Source organism: Gracilinanus agilis, chromosome 3 (genome assembly GCF_016433145.1).
Source record: "Gracilinanus agilis isolate LMUSP501 chromosome 3, AgileGrace, whole genome shotgun sequence".
Classification (NCBI taxonomy): Eukaryota; Metazoa; Chordata; class Mammalia; order Didelphimorphia; family Didelphidae; genus Gracilinanus; species Gracilinanus agilis.
This window is the reverse complement of record NC_058132.1, coordinates 628,089,163-628,104,535: the sequence shown is the minus strand read 5'-3', so window position 1 is coordinate 628,104,535 and position 15,373 is coordinate 628,089,163. Positions and strand designations below refer to the sequence as shown.

The 15,373-nt window shown below is 39.8% G+C and overlaps 1 protein-coding gene across 1 annotated transcript in view; it reads left to right on the top strand.

The window, feature by feature from the left end:
* The window catches only part of SLC16A14 (solute carrier family 16 member 14), a 34,645-nt gene extending 24,589 nt beyond the window's left edge, over positions 1–10,056 (top strand). The window contains exon 4 of the mRNA XM_044667602.1: positions 9,905–10,056. Within this exon, the coding sequence (XP_044523537.1) occupies positions 9,905–10,056 (152 nt within the window). The remainder of the gene's footprint in view (positions 1–9,904) is intronic.
* The last annotated feature ends 5,317 nt before the right edge of the window (positions 10,057–15,373 follow it).

The following is a 15,373-nucleotide window of genomic DNA, read 5'->3' as shown; positions in this document are numbered from 1 at the left end:
TCTCCTCTCTTCCCTTGTTTCCTTTAAGATTTAGCTCAGATCTCACTTTCTAGATTTGACGTTCCATCCATTCTGTCTATATTGTATATCCACCTGATTATTTACATGTTGTCTTCTCCTTTAGAAGATGAGCTCCTCCATGTTCTTGACTTTCATTGTATCCCAGAACTTAGCACAATTACTGGTCCATTAATAAGTGGTTGTTGGCTGACCAACTTGGTCCTGGAAGGATTGTAGATTTAGAACTATCTCCTCATTGAAGCCCCCTAATTTTACAAATGAGAATGATCCAGATGAGCAAGTGTAATGTTCTAGGGCAGCGTTGGTGAAGACACGGCTCATGTGTGCAGAGCTGCCTCTTGGGGAGCTGCTCTGCACCCCCTCTTCCCAGTGCCTGAGGACATTTTTTGCATGCCCTGCCCCTATGTCCAGCCACCCAAAGCAAGCACTTCTTCCCTCAGCTCTCTCTGGTAATACAAGGACTCACAGACAGCTTGAATTTGCCCTCTGGACACTCGAACTCAGAAAAGTTTCACCAAAGATATTCCAGTGATCAGTGAGTGACCCACTGGCCAGAAGGCAATGGATTATGGCAGAGCTAGAGGCCTTCAGCTCTGGTCATCCACACAGGGATCTACAATCAGGACCCAATGAGGAGCCCCTCTTTACGGATGGTAGAACTGCACTTGGCTGGGTTTAACCTTTGAGAGAAATACATGCCCAGCCCTAGGGTGCCCATATCTGCCTGAGGTTGTTGCTACAGTCATGTTGGATGTCTCCACTGAGTCCCAACCTCTGTGCTAGGTGTTGGGAAACAAAGTTATGCAAAGAAAGTCCTTCCCTCAAGGAGCTTATACTCTTTCAGAGAAGAAAACCTATCCATAGATAGGTAAATACAAAATAGATACCAGGTAATTTGCACAGGGAAAGGCACTAACAATTGGGGATGGGGGCTAGGGAGGGGAAGACATCCAGGAAAGGATTCCCATAGAAGGGGACCCTTGAGTTCTCTTCTATCAGTCAGTTAACTACTGATTATTCAGGGGCTACTATATATCAGATACTGTGCCAGGCACCATTGATACTAAGACAAAATTGAAACAGTTCCTCCTCTTGGGGAGTTTATGTTCTAGTGAAAGAAATAACATGTCCATACATTCAGCACAAACGTGTATATCCGTATGTACACATAGATATACACATATTGTAGACTGTGGGAAGGGAAAGAATGTATGATGAAGCTGTGATAATAGATTGGGGGCAGGTTGTGCAAGGCTTTAAAAGGCAGAGGAGTTTATTTGATGCAATAAGCAATGGGAAACTGCTGGATTTGATTGAGTTAGGAGAGTAACACAGTTGGATTTGTGCTTAAGAAAAATCATTTTGGTGACTGTGGGTAGAATGAATTAAAGTAGGAAAGTCAGAAGACTGTTGTAATAATTTAGGTAAGAGGTGTTGAGGGCCAGAACTCAAGGTAGGAGTTGTGAGACTAGAGAGAAGGGGCCAGATGCAAAAACTATCATGGGAGGTAAAAATGGCAAGATTTGGCATCTGACTAATAACACTGAGATTACAAACTTGGGAAATGAAGAAGACTTGATGCCGGGGAAGTTCTGAAGAGGAGAGGGTTTGAGGGCAATTATAATGTATTCTTTTTGGACATAGTCTGAGAGTCTGAGACATTTGTTATTAATTGTCCAGGAGGACAGTTGATGATTTGGGACTGAAGTTCAGGAGAGAGACTCAGCTTGGATACAAAGATCTATGAGTCATCTGCGGTGGGATGATAATTAAACCCAGGGGCTGATGAAGTCACCAAGAGGGAGAAGAGGGCCTAGGACAGAACCTTGGGGAAAACCCACAATTAGCCGGGAAAGAAAAAAAAAAGTAATTGGCAGATGGGTAGGAGAACCAGGAAAGAATAGTGTGAGGCAAACCCAGAGAAGAAAAGAGAAATGGGGAACCAACAGTATCAAATGAAGCAGAGAGGTCAGGAAGGAGGAGGACTGAGAAAAGATCAGGTTTGGTAACTAAGAGATCCCTTTGGAGAGGGTCATTTATTTCAGTTGAGTGATGAGGCCAGAAATGTGACTACAAAGGGTGGAAGAAATGAGAGGAGAGGAAGTGGAGGCAAGAATGAGAACAGATTTTTTGAAGAGTTTGGCTGACAAGGATGTGAAGAAGGAAAGAAGGTATTCTAAGAGGCAGAGGGAAGGAGAGAGAATATTGCAGGCTGGGGGCTCAGAAAGGGCAAAGTGGGGGGCAGCTGGATGGCTCAGTGGATTGAGAGCCAGGCCCAGAGATGGGAAGTCCTGGGTTCAAATCTGGCCTCAGACACTTCCCAGCTGTGTGACCCTGGGCAAGTCACTTAACCCCCATTGCCTAGCCCTTACCACTCTTCTGCCAATACCCAGTATTGATTCTAAGACAGAAGTCAGGGTTTAAAAAAAAAAGGAAAGAAAGAAAGGGCAAAGTCATAGAGGCAGTACATCACTGCTTGTGTTTTAGAGAAGTCTGGTGAACCTCAGGAGCCTCCTAGAAGACTCCTATTGCCATAGTAGGCCTGAGAGGGAAATCTTCAGTGGAATGAATTGTAGGCAAGCCTAAGAATCTCTAAATGTACTTGTTGCTTCTGCTAGGTGAATGACCGAGGAATTCCATTTTTTAGAGGTTTCAAAAAAAAATCTAATTCTGTATCTCAGAGTTACACTTCTAGCACCACACTTTTGAGTGTTTATGGACTGACTCACCACCTGTGGGATGAGGAAGCGTCCATCCCTTGGTTACCCAGGTATCAAAGAAAGTAGATATAAACATTGGACTTGGAATCAGAAGACCTTGGAGTTGAATCCTTGGAATAGGATCTTGAGCAAGTCATTTAACTTCCTGAATGCTTGGTCTCCTCATCTGTGAAATAGGAGTTCAATACTTGAATTACCCATCTTACAATTCTGTACAGTGGACAGAGAGCTGGACCTTGGAGTCAAGAAGACTTGAGTTTGAATCTTGCCTCAAATCCTATTAGCTGTGTGACTCCCCTGAGCAAGTCACTTAACCTCTGTTTGCATTAATTTCTTCATTTGTAAAATGGGAGCAATAATAGCACCTACCTCCTAGGGTCATTGTGTGGATAAACTGAGATAATAATTATTAAACATATAGCACAGTGCCTGGCACATAATAAGTGCCGTAGAGATGTTAGCTATTATGATTTTTGTTGTTATTTATGATAAGGTAGCCTCTAAGGGGCCCTAGAGGGTGATTGATGGTAAGGATCAGGGTGAAAGGAGTACATTCAGGAAAGAACCAGGGATGGAAACAACAGTCTGTGTCAAAGGGTAAGTTTTAGAAGAACGAATACATTATGTCATGAGAAAATTCTGCATTTAGGAAGTCAAGTGACCCACTCACCCTGATGGTGGGAGATAGGACACCAAAGACAGCCTTTTGTTCAAGGCTTCAGTTCATACACTCTGTCCAGCTGGCGGACTGGAGATGCTCTGGGATGGGAACGTAACTTATGAATAACGCAGCTCAAATATACAGTTGAAGTTGGGGACCACACTGGAGGCGTGACATAGGTAGGCCATGGAGCTAGACGTTTCCCCGCCAGGATTCAGTTGGAAGCTCAGACAGTGGTGGGTGTCCCAGCAGAAGGAAACTTGGGAAATGACCCTTGGAAGTGGGCAGGCCATGATGATATTCAGCATTGCCAAGGCAAGGAGGTGGGAGCATGAAGCCTGCCAGCTTACCTAAGTTGTTCTTGTTCTGGGCACCTCCTTTGAGAGCAGAAGTCCTGCCCTCTTTGGGATGTAGACAACTTGACTTGGGTCCTAAATATGCTATTTATTGTTGGTTCAGCTGGCTTACCAGAGACTGAGGAGCTCTAAAACTAATGAGTTGAAGAGTTGGAGTGACTAAATCTATCTATCTGTCTGTCTGTCTGCCTATCTATAGCTTGAAGGTGTCCGAGTTAGTTATTTTTGTGCTAATGCATCTGGCTAATCTGTGTTGTCCCAGAACTTAAGAAAGGAGCATGACTCAAATCAGCAACATGATACGATGCCAAGAAAAGTATTGTGATCTCGGACTACAGTCAGAGGCAGAACTTTCAGGAAGAGGAGGTCAGAAATCCAATGGCTGCTCCCCTGGACAGACCACATCTAGGATATTATATTCAGTTCTAGATGCCACAGTCTAGAATAGACACTGAGAGAATCCAGGGGGAAGGCAAGGCATTCCATGCAAAGAATCCCTCCCTCTCATTGGTATCTTTTCTTCTGATTCTAGTAACATTGACTTCACACTTTTTAAGATTTTCAAATGGCATGAAAGTGGAAGGGATAGCTTTCAAATTGTATGAAAGGATCATAAAAGATATTGACAGGCTCCAGAATTTGGGGCCAAGAGTAATACACTTACTAATTAAATTAACAATAATAAATAATGTTATATAAAGTAATACATGTATTTATAATGTATATGATACAATAATATTTATTATTTTTGTAATATATATTATATAATGTATAAATATTATGTATAATATTTATAATATATAATACAATAATATAAAGTAATATACACTTTATATGTTATATAAAGTAAACACTTACTAATCAAATATCTGATACTTAATAGTCATGAATATAAAGTCTTACACCTTAGGTTCAAAGCAACAACCTTCAAGGACTCTTAGCTCTAAATTTATTATCTTAAATGTCTAGACTACAGTTCCTCTGATGAAGAAATGGGGACTACAAACTGAATATAAATCAGCATTGTTATGTGTCTGACTTTTAGCTAATGGAATCTTAAATTGCATTAAGAGGGGCATAGTGTTCTTAACTAGGAAAGTGATCATTCTATTTTTTTTCTGCCCTAACTAGAACAAATCTGAAGCATTATCTTCAGTTCCAGATGCTACATTTTAGGAAGGACATTGATATTGAAGTGTTCCAAGTAGGACAACCAAGATGGTGCAGAGTCTTTATCATGCCAAATCAGGATCTGTCAAAGACAGATTGCGTTTGCAGAAGAGAAGATTTAAGAGGACATGATAACTGTCCTCAAGTATTTGAAAGATTGTTATATTGAAGATTGTCATAATGAGAATTCAACTTATTCTGCTTTGCCTCAGAGGGTAGAACTGGGAAATGTAAGAAGTTTCAAGAGGTCAAATTTAAGCTTGATGAAAGGAAAAACTTCCTAGTAATTAGACTATCCAAAAATGAAATGTGATGCCTAAGGAGATAATGGGTTCCCCAGAATGGAAGTTTTCAATAAAAGGTTGGATTGAGAGCCAGATCTAGAGACAGAAAGTCCTGGGTTCAAATCTGGTCTCAGATACTTCCTAGCAATATAACCCTGGGCAAGTTACTTAATCCCATTATCTAAGCCCTTACTATTCTTCTACTTTAGAACCAATATATAGAATTGATTCTAAGATGGAAGGTAAGGGTTTAAAAAATTAATAAAAGGTTGGATGGATTATGAGGTATTATTATTATTATTAACTGTTCTTTATAGTTATAGGATATGCTGAAGGAGAGATCAGGTATGGATGGGTTGGATTGAGATTTTTTTCTAACTCTTGAGAGTCTATGAGTCTGCCTGGCAAATCACAAGAGCTTAGTAATTGCTCATTGGCTCCCTGAATGATGGATAGGTCTCCTGGGTACTATGTAGTCAATTGTGCCTGGAGGTCAGCATTGACTTAATTATTATCCCTGGAGTTACTGTTTGAAGGAAGTTTTCTCCACTACTTACTACTGTATTGATAAGATGTGAGGGGTTTCATTGTTAGGACCTTCATTCTTGCCCGCTTGGCCAGCTGGTCAGAGGTAAATGTTTAGGATTTCATATCGTCCCATTATGCCTGATCTGTGTTGATAGTGATTTTTAAAATAAAATTTTGATTTATTATTATTATAATTTGAGACTGAGTCTCCCTATCTCCCTGAGACTGGAAGCTCAGGAGCTCCTCTTGGTCCTGATCCTTCTACTGTTTGCTAGAGGAGCTTTGATCTGCTCCATTTCCGACCTGAGCTGCTTTGCCCTTCGTGAGGCATCCTGATGCCCTCTCGCCTCCCGAGGGCTCACTAGATTGATGCTACACTCAGACATCAGATCAGCATAGCCCACTGCAGCTCAGAACTCCAGAACTCCAGAAAAAGATTAACTTCAGGCTCCCTGGCGGCAGAGGTCCCACACATGTACTACCATCCTCGGTGTATCATGACAGATTAAATAATGTGATCAAGGAGCCAGTGTAAGCCCAGGCTTCCTGGGTCACCCACCCAAAAGCTAGCTAGCAGAGCTTTTTACTAAGGGTAGCTCTTAGTCTGAGGGGCTAAGCTGGCATTCTGGAAGCCTAGAGAACAGAATCAGAGGGGCCTGAAATCACAGAATGCAAGAATAGGAAGGCAGGCATTTTAAAGATCTAATCTCATTTTACAGATGAGCAAATTGACAAATAGAGCATGCAGTGACATACCAGGACACATCACTGATTGGTAGAAGGGTTGGGTCTAAAATGCAAGCGCCTTCTTCTTGTTTAGTGTCCTTTCTGTTATACTATGGGCTAGAAGACTAGGCTTCTGGCAGTAACTGCTCCAACAGCTTTCTCAGGGCTTTGGCTCCCTCTTAAATTAAGACAGCTAAAGCCTACCTGCTTAGCCCCACCAGACAAACTGAGCCCCTTTGGTTTAAAAAAAAACCTCTTAATAATCCCTAAAAAGGGGGCAGCTAGGTGACTCAGTGGATGGAAAGCCAGGCTTGGAAATGGAGATCTTAGGTTCAAATCTGACCTCAGACACTTCCTAGCTGTGTGACCCTGGGCAAGTCTCTTAACTCCCATTGCCTAGCCCTTACCACCCTTCTGCCTTGGAATCAATATTTAGTATCAAATCTAAGACAGAAGGTAAGAGTTTAAAAAAAAGTTCAGGAAAATCACATAGCCTTGCTATGAAACTTGAGAACGAAACCACATTCCCAATTAAAACAAACAAAAACTCCAGCCCCCAGTCTTGGCCACACCATTTAGTTCCGGGAACTTCATTTCCCAATTGATCGTAGCATTTCCAGGCATTCTCATGTAGCCAGTCCAACAGAACATACTCGGTTCACTTCTTTCAAAAATGTATGAAATAATGCAAAACTCAGAAGTCGGATCAAACTGGACAAAAGTCTCCACATAAAAACTGAGTACCAAATTGAAAACTCTTAGATTATTTCCCAAGAAGACAACTGTCTGCTTATTTTGCCCACCAAGAAAACAACTTCCCCTTCTTTTTATGGTGGTTTCACAGAAAGAGAGAACACAATTAATATGGCAGGATAAAGGATGGAGTTTATTTTGAAGATGTTCCAAACTCCTGATATGAGCCAGTCAGAAGGGAGGGAATCGTTGCTCCTGAGGAAGTCTGGCCCCAGAGAGAGGAGTCACAGTGTTGAGATCATATCCCTGCTGGGAAGATTTGTTTTGTGCGTTGGTTCTCAGAAGCCTTGCCAATGGATGGGAGCCATTTAATCGTGAACATCAAGGCAAAATCTGTCCCTAAAACTCTAATCTTCCTGCCCTGCCTTACCCAAGTGTGCAAAGGAGAGGAACTATAAAGGCAGGGGCTGAAAACAGACCTGAGAGTTCTAGGAATGGACCTGCAGGCTTAAGCTTTCCTTGAAGTTGGGGTCTTTCCTGCAGATGAATGACATTTGGGCTCTGTGAGGCAATGGAATGAGCGTTGAATATTTGAGCCCCAAGTTTGAATCTGGCTTTAGATACTCACTGGCTGGGGAAGTCACTGAAATCGAAAGCTTCCCACCCCTCGTCCATATAGTAGGGATAATGGTGCTTCCAAAGAGAGTTATTGTAAAGAAGATGCTATGGAAATGTGACCTGTTATTGTTAGTATACTGTATAAGTTGTTTATTGTTTGAGATTTGGTGTTATTTTTTTGCATTGGTCCCAACAGTGATTTTGGTCACCAGGAAAATGACTTCCCCTCTTTTTGATGGTTTCATGTGAAAAGAGAATAAGAGTACCACGGTGGGAGGAGGGTTAGGAGAAGGTGATGCTTATTCTGAAGAGATATTCTGGCTTCCTACAGGAACCAGGTGGGAGGCCATCTCTGGTGAAACTTTCATAAGTGACAAAAGAAGAGATTTCCCAAGTAATCAAAGTTATTTTATTAGAAAAATTTGCTCTACTATGGCTCTGTAGTTCTGGGGAACTACTCTGCCGGGCACTATTCTGAATGCCGGCTCAGTTGATACAGAGGAGATGATACATCAGTGCTGGGCTATTCAAGAATTTCCAGAAGCATCCTCATAAAAGCAAATACCTTGTCATAAATAGGGTCCTCACAGCTTGCATGAGAGAGAGAGAGAGAGAGAGAGAGAGAGAGAGAGAGAGAGAGAGAGAGAGAGAGAAGTAAAATAAAAAAAAAGTTTTAGAATCATTTTTATGCACTTTTGTCTTCATTTTTATGCATTTTCATCTTTTTTTTTAGAATCCTTACCTTTCTGACTGATCATCAATACTAAATATCAGTTCCAAGGCAGAAGATGGTTCTTCTAGACTAGACAGTTGGGATTAAGTGACTTATCCTGGGTCACATAGCTAAGAAGTGTCTGAGGTCAGATTTGAACCTAGGACCTCCCAACTCAAGGCCTGGCTCTCTTTTTATCTTTTGAAATTGGGATAGGAAATTATATTTTAAAGTATTTAATTATAACCTCGTCTTTGAACAGGGCAGCTAGTAGATAGAGTTTCAGACCTAACCAGGAAGACCTAAGTTCAAATCTGGTCTCAGACAATAGATGTGTGACCTCAGACAAGTCACCTAAGCACTGTTTGCCTTGGTTTCTTCAAATGTAAAATGTTGGTTCCCCTTGGTTTCTTTGAAACCTGGGTGGATAGAGATTATTTTCCCATTTTTACATTTAAAGAAACTGAGGCAAACAGGTTAAATGACTTGTATTACTTAATGAGTTATGGAAATCCTTTAAAGCATTATATAAATTATATATATATATATATACACATACATATATATGTATATATATATATGTTAATTAGTATCAAGGCAAGGGCAGTTGGATAACCCAGTGTATAGAATGACAGGCTTGGAGTCAGGAGGACCTGAGTTCAAATCTAGACACTTCCTAGCTGTGTGACCCTGGGTAAGCCACTTAACCCCAACTACCCCAACTGCCTAACCCTTGCCACTCTTCTTTCTTAGAATTGATACTAAGGCAGAAGATAAAGGTTTTCTGAAAAATTATTATTGGGAGCAGCTGGGTGGCTCAATAGAATGAAAGCCAGGTCCAGGGATGGGAGGTCCTAGGTTCAAATCTGGCTTTAGACACTCCTAGATGTGTGACCCTGGGCATGTAACTTGACCCCCATTGCTTAGCCCTTACCGCTCTTCTGCTGTAGAAATGGTATGTAGTATTGATTCTAAGATGGAAGGTAAAGACTTTAAAAAAATTATTATTAAGGAGCTTGTAGAAATGGGAGAACTTAACGTCTAACATTTAAATGTTCAAATTCTTGTAATAAATAAAGTTGGATGTAACTTAGACCTTTAATTAGTGACTTTAATTAAAAGCCTGCCTGTGGACTTCTTTGATCTAAGTACTAAAGTCCAGGATCATCAGTCTTTAGAATTAAAAAGAAGGGATGAAAGAATGACAAATGAAGGAAACATTTACATAGTCCTGTTGGAATATTACTATGTAGAATGATTTTGCTGCTGTTTCTAATGCTTCTGTAGTACTTGTTTCATTAAATGAAATAAATACAGAAGGAAGATGGCAGAAGATGGTGGCAGAAGATTCCTTGGCTTGGTTTCTGTCTCAGACTCTACACTGACACTTCTCTCCCTTTTGGTTCTTCTTGTAGGTTGGATCTATGATATCACCCAAAAATACGATTTTTCCTTCTACATCTGTGGCTTACTTTACATGGTGGGGATGCTCTTTTTACTCATCCAGCCTTGTATCCGACTGAAGGAACAACCAAGAAAAAAATACATGGAAGGCACCCATGTTTAGTGCTGCTGGAAATGGAGATGGTGGCTCTTGGCTTCCCCCTTGCTATTGCTGACCTAAAGAACAACAAAAGGTATCCCACTGGGGGAACTACTCTGCCGGGCACTATTCTGAACACTGGCTCAGTTGATACAGAGGAGATGATACATCAGTGCTGGGCTATTTAAGAATTTCCAGAAGCATCCTCATAAAAGCAAATACCTTGTCATACATAGGGTCCTCAGAGCTTGCATTAAAGAGAGAGCGAGAGAGAGAGAGAGAAGTCAAAACAAAACCAAAATAAGACAAAAACACACACACAAAAAACCACAAAATAAAACACGAAACCTATTTACAATCACCTTTGTGAGCTGGGAAAAAAAAAAAAGAAGAAGAAAAATTCATCAGACCACTTACCCTAAGCTGGCTGATAACTTGGTTTGTAAGCACAAACTGCGGCTAGATTTCTGAACCAACTCTTGCCTACAGAGAATTGCTCATGTATCCGTGTAAAAGAAAACTGGCCTATGCTCGAAATTCAAGTAGTTTTGTACAATTTAAAAATGTTTCTACGATAAAGAAATGAATGCAATTTATATTTTTCTCGATGAATTCTGAAGCTTATAACATTGTCACTCGCTGAGATATCTTGATACATTTTCAAAATAGGGGAAACAATAATCATAGGCAACTCGTGAACCAAGGGCTATTGCTTTTTAGGCACTTTGATTCTGATAATCTCTGTCTCAGATTTAAAGGCAGAATTTTGGGTAAATAAAAACTGAGGGGAGAAGGGGGGGATTGGGAGCAGTGCCGTGGTTTCCTTGTATATAAAATGTAGAATCTTTTATGACTATCTTGAAAGGATTGTTGTGAAAATAAACTGTTAAGTCTTTGAAAAATTCCTTGCCAACACCAATAATATGGCAAGAAGACTGGCATGCTATGATAAGCTAATAAAAGCTACTACAGGTGCGCTCCTAGCAATATAATAATCTTTACAACTAGCTAGCTCTGGGGCAGTGAGGCGGCACAGTAAATAGAGAGCCAGGCCTGGAGATGGAAGGTCCTGGGTTCAAATCTGGCCTTAGATGCTTCCTAGCTGTTTGACCCTGGGCAAGTCACTTAACCTCAATTGCCTTGCCCTTCCCACTCTCTGCCTTAGACTGATACTAAGACAGATGGCAAGGGTTTAAAAACAAACAAACAAATAACTAGCTAGCTCTCCACTCTGGTCATTCCCAATACCAAACAGATAATCCATTTACTTGTATTTCCAACAGTTTTGTTTAAAAAGCTTGGTTGACCGGCTTCTGGACAAAGGAGTTATCCTGTCCCTGAGTTGTTAAACTTTAAAGCTACAAAATGCCTTTGCCAGAAACCCAGCCCAGAAGCTTTAAACTTTCTTATGGAATTCCTGGTGTTGGCTGCACAAAACATAAGCAAAGGTTCCATGAAAAAAACCTGAATTTTGGTAATTTAAAAATATTTTATTAAATTGAATTACTAATTAAAATAAATTAAGGCTTTGAAATATTTAACATGAAACTATGTGTTCAAAATACTTACTTTGTATGGCTTTTAGGATCGGAATATAAAAATTAGATTTGTTTCCCTTTTTACGTGCTAAAATTTCCCTAAAATCCTTTTATCTGGGTGGCACAGTAAATAGAACACAGAGCCTGAAATCAGGAAGATCCATTGTCCTGAGTTTAAATGTGATCTTAGACATTTACTGTGTGACCCTGGGCAAGTCACTTAACCTTGTTTGTCTCGGTTCCTCATGTGTTAAAAAATGAACCGGAGAAGGAATCTCCAGTATCTTTGCCAAGAAAACCTTAAATGGGGTCACAAGAGTTAGACACAACTGAAAAACAAACCTGTTAGCCTAGGCACAACCAAAATGGCAACTGGGTTTTGAGAGAAGTCCATAACACCTGAGTGATAATATAAAGAGAGAAAAAAGCCCAAACTAAGTTCACCCATTCATACAATACTTATTTGTTTGTCAAGGGCAGTTCCATCTGCTTTTGGATCATGTTTATGGGTTCTGTCAATATCTCTCTCTCTCTCTCTCTCTCTCTCTCTCTCTTTTTTTTTTTTAAAAAGCCCATACCTTCTGTCTCAGAATCAGTACTGTGTATTGGTTCCAAAGCAAAAGAGCAGTAAGGGCTAGTCAATGGGGGTTAAGTGACTTGCCCAGGGTCACCCAGCTAGGAAGTGTCTGAGGCCAGATTTAATAAACCCAGGACTTCTGATCTCTGGATCTGGCTCTCCATCCACTGAGCCACCTAGCTGTCCCCTCTCAATACATTTTAAGACAAGGGTTCCATGGTCAAAATAGTTGGAAAATATCCATCTAGTCCAATTTTCTCACTTGATAAGTGAAGAAACTGAGGTCTAGAGAGGATAGCTGGCTTAATCAAAGTGAAAACCTAATTAAGAGCAAAATTGGGGCTAGATGTGAAATATCCTGACTCCCACCCCAGTGCCTGCTTTCCTACATCCTACATTGCCCTCTAATGATCCAGTTTTCTAAGTCAAACCTTTGTCAGATTGCAGAATGATCCAAGAAACATTTTGAAAATTTCTGGCTGCCTTAATTGTTTACACATAGCTTAGAACTGTACGATATTCTACTGAAATTTTTCCCATTTCAAAATCATTTCAGTTTCTCAGGGCTTGTGAACACAGTGGGAAATGCATCTGAGATACCCAAATCTTGTTTATTCCTGGTAAAAGAAGGCAGAAATAGCTCTGAGAATATATACATAAACATAATATTTATTAAAATCACCAAACCTAATTTTCGCCAATAGCTTCCATCTCTTCTACCAAACCTTTCACTAGAACAGGTAATAAAATGGATTTATTTCTCTCATCTCCATTTTTCTCGCCCTACACTCTGGTAGAAAGGGGTTGATTGGTGATGTGAATGAGAGAGAGAGACAGCCCACGAGAAGGAGAAACAAAGTCACTTCCCCTGCTAATAATCAAGTCACCCATTCTATAGAAAATAGATTGCATGTCATCCTCTCTCTTCAGTCCAATGTGATAATGACTAGTTTTGTCACTGTTAAACAAAGCCAAGTGACTTAGGTCTTGAGCCTTTTCTGTATAGTTAACGTAGTATTAGGAATATAACCAATAGCATGGAAAAACTACTGTAATCATTTTAGGACATTACTTAAATTTTCTGATGAAACCAAATAAACAAGGGATGATATGGCAGACTGTATCACTGGTGCTACAGCTAATGCATTCTGATGCACATATCATTGGCTTTGGGTCACTCAGAGGAAGTAGAAAGCGTATGTATTTTTTCTGTAACTGCCTGTACTTGAACTACTGAAAAGGTCAGGTTGTTCAGGTCTAGTGTGTCATAGTTGTTCATGGAGTAAACGTCCGTATGGGAATAATGAGTTCTATATAATTGTTAGAATTTTTTGCTTTATTAAAAAAATGAAATTTGCTGACAGTATTGTTTTTTTTAATATATATACACACATGTGTTATATATGATTTTGGGAGAGTGCCAGAAAAATTAAGTAGAGCAATGCTTCTTGCAGAATAAATTCTATGTTTTCAAGTGCTCAGAAGACTATTACTGGGGCTGGGGGTGGAGTTCTCTGTATATTTATATCATTTGTTTTATAATTTGTCTCCATAGATACAAATGATTTTTTTTAGATACAACTATGAAATAAAATTTGTCTTCTTAAGAGAAGTTCATTGTGTCTTTGTTTAATTATAGAGAGTTGACAGCTATAAGCCTCTACAATCCACCCAGGCAGGCAGCTCATAAAAGCTAGAAGAATGCCCTGGGTAAAGATTCCTTTGATGTGTTTTTCCAGTGCTGGCATAAGGTTCCTGGTCCAAGCCAGCTATCTGACTTAGGGTTAGAAAATTCTTAATTCCTGATTGTCAACCTGTCTCCCCAAAAACCATTTTGTCGACTCTATCCAATAAAGTTTTACAGGAACTGTATGGATGGAACCTTCCTTTAATTTTCATGGTGCTCCTTGATTAGCACACAAATAAATCTTCTACTGACAAGAAACAAAAAAAGATAAAACCAACTAGACAAACCCCAAATCAGAAATCCTGCCTTTCTAAGGCAAATATTTCAGCAACAAAATCACTAATTTTTTAAAAACTATTCTCTGGACAGCACAAAACTCATTGATCTACCTATATACGGTCATCCAACTTTTTAAAATTAATGTTAAAGTGAAAGTGTGACAAAGTAGACAGGGAGTTATTCAGAAAAACCTGTGTTCAATTCCTGACTCTGTGATGATTAGATTAAGTCTACACTGCCCATCTTTAGATTTAATCACCAAAGGTGAGAGCACCTGCAATTCTGGGAGGTCCTAACCCAGGTATGCTAGAGTGAGGGAAGAATCAGAATCGATTGACCGCCCCCTAAGTGGTCTATGAGAAGCATCTATGGTGACTGGACATGCAAATTAGGAAGGAGGCACAGGAAGTGACGCATATGTGACCCCTTTAAAAGGAGAAGGTCCTCAGTCAGCTGGGAGCTTCTGGTGAAGAGGGTGGCTGATGGAAGAGCTCTTTTGGTCTGTGAAGGAGTGTTGAGACCTTGGTGAGACTACTTTAAATATCTTCTTTGAATTCCACGTGGTGAGTTTAAAGACTGAATCTTCTTGAACTTCTCTTAAGAAACTTCTTTTAATAGACTCTGTGAATGAATTTTTGCTTCATTCACCTCCGGGCCTCTGGCCCTCTGACTCTTGGCTATGGGTTAATTAGATCTACCTGGATTAATTAAGAGGATCGTAATAAATTACCTACTGAGTTAGATTCTTATTTCCTTATTTCCTCTCTCTCTTCTTAATTGTAAATAAACTTCCATAAAAGTCAATTTTGATTTGAGATTATTCTTAATTGAGGAATGATAATAGTTCAATTCTCTGGCAATCATCTTTTAATATATTGAACCCAAAAAAATCCCCTTTTCCCCCCTTACAACTCTAACATACATTGATCAGGCAAGTTACTTAATTCTCAATCCTCTAGGTAGTTCTCTAAGGCCGTAAGTTCCTGAGACAAAGATTAGTAGAGTTCCCTATACCAAGAGTTCTCAAAAGAACCCAAGGATCATGGGTTTCCCTAGATCCTTCCAGGGAGTCAATGAGAGCAAAACCATTTTCATAATAATACTAAGCCTTTTATTTTCCACCACTGTAAATATTGATAGATATAATCCACATAAACAAAAGCTCATTGGGGAGTCTTCAATAATTTTTCATACTGGAAAGAAGCACTGAGACCAAAAAAATTGTTTTGAGAATTACAGCTAAATTAAATCACAAGTCCA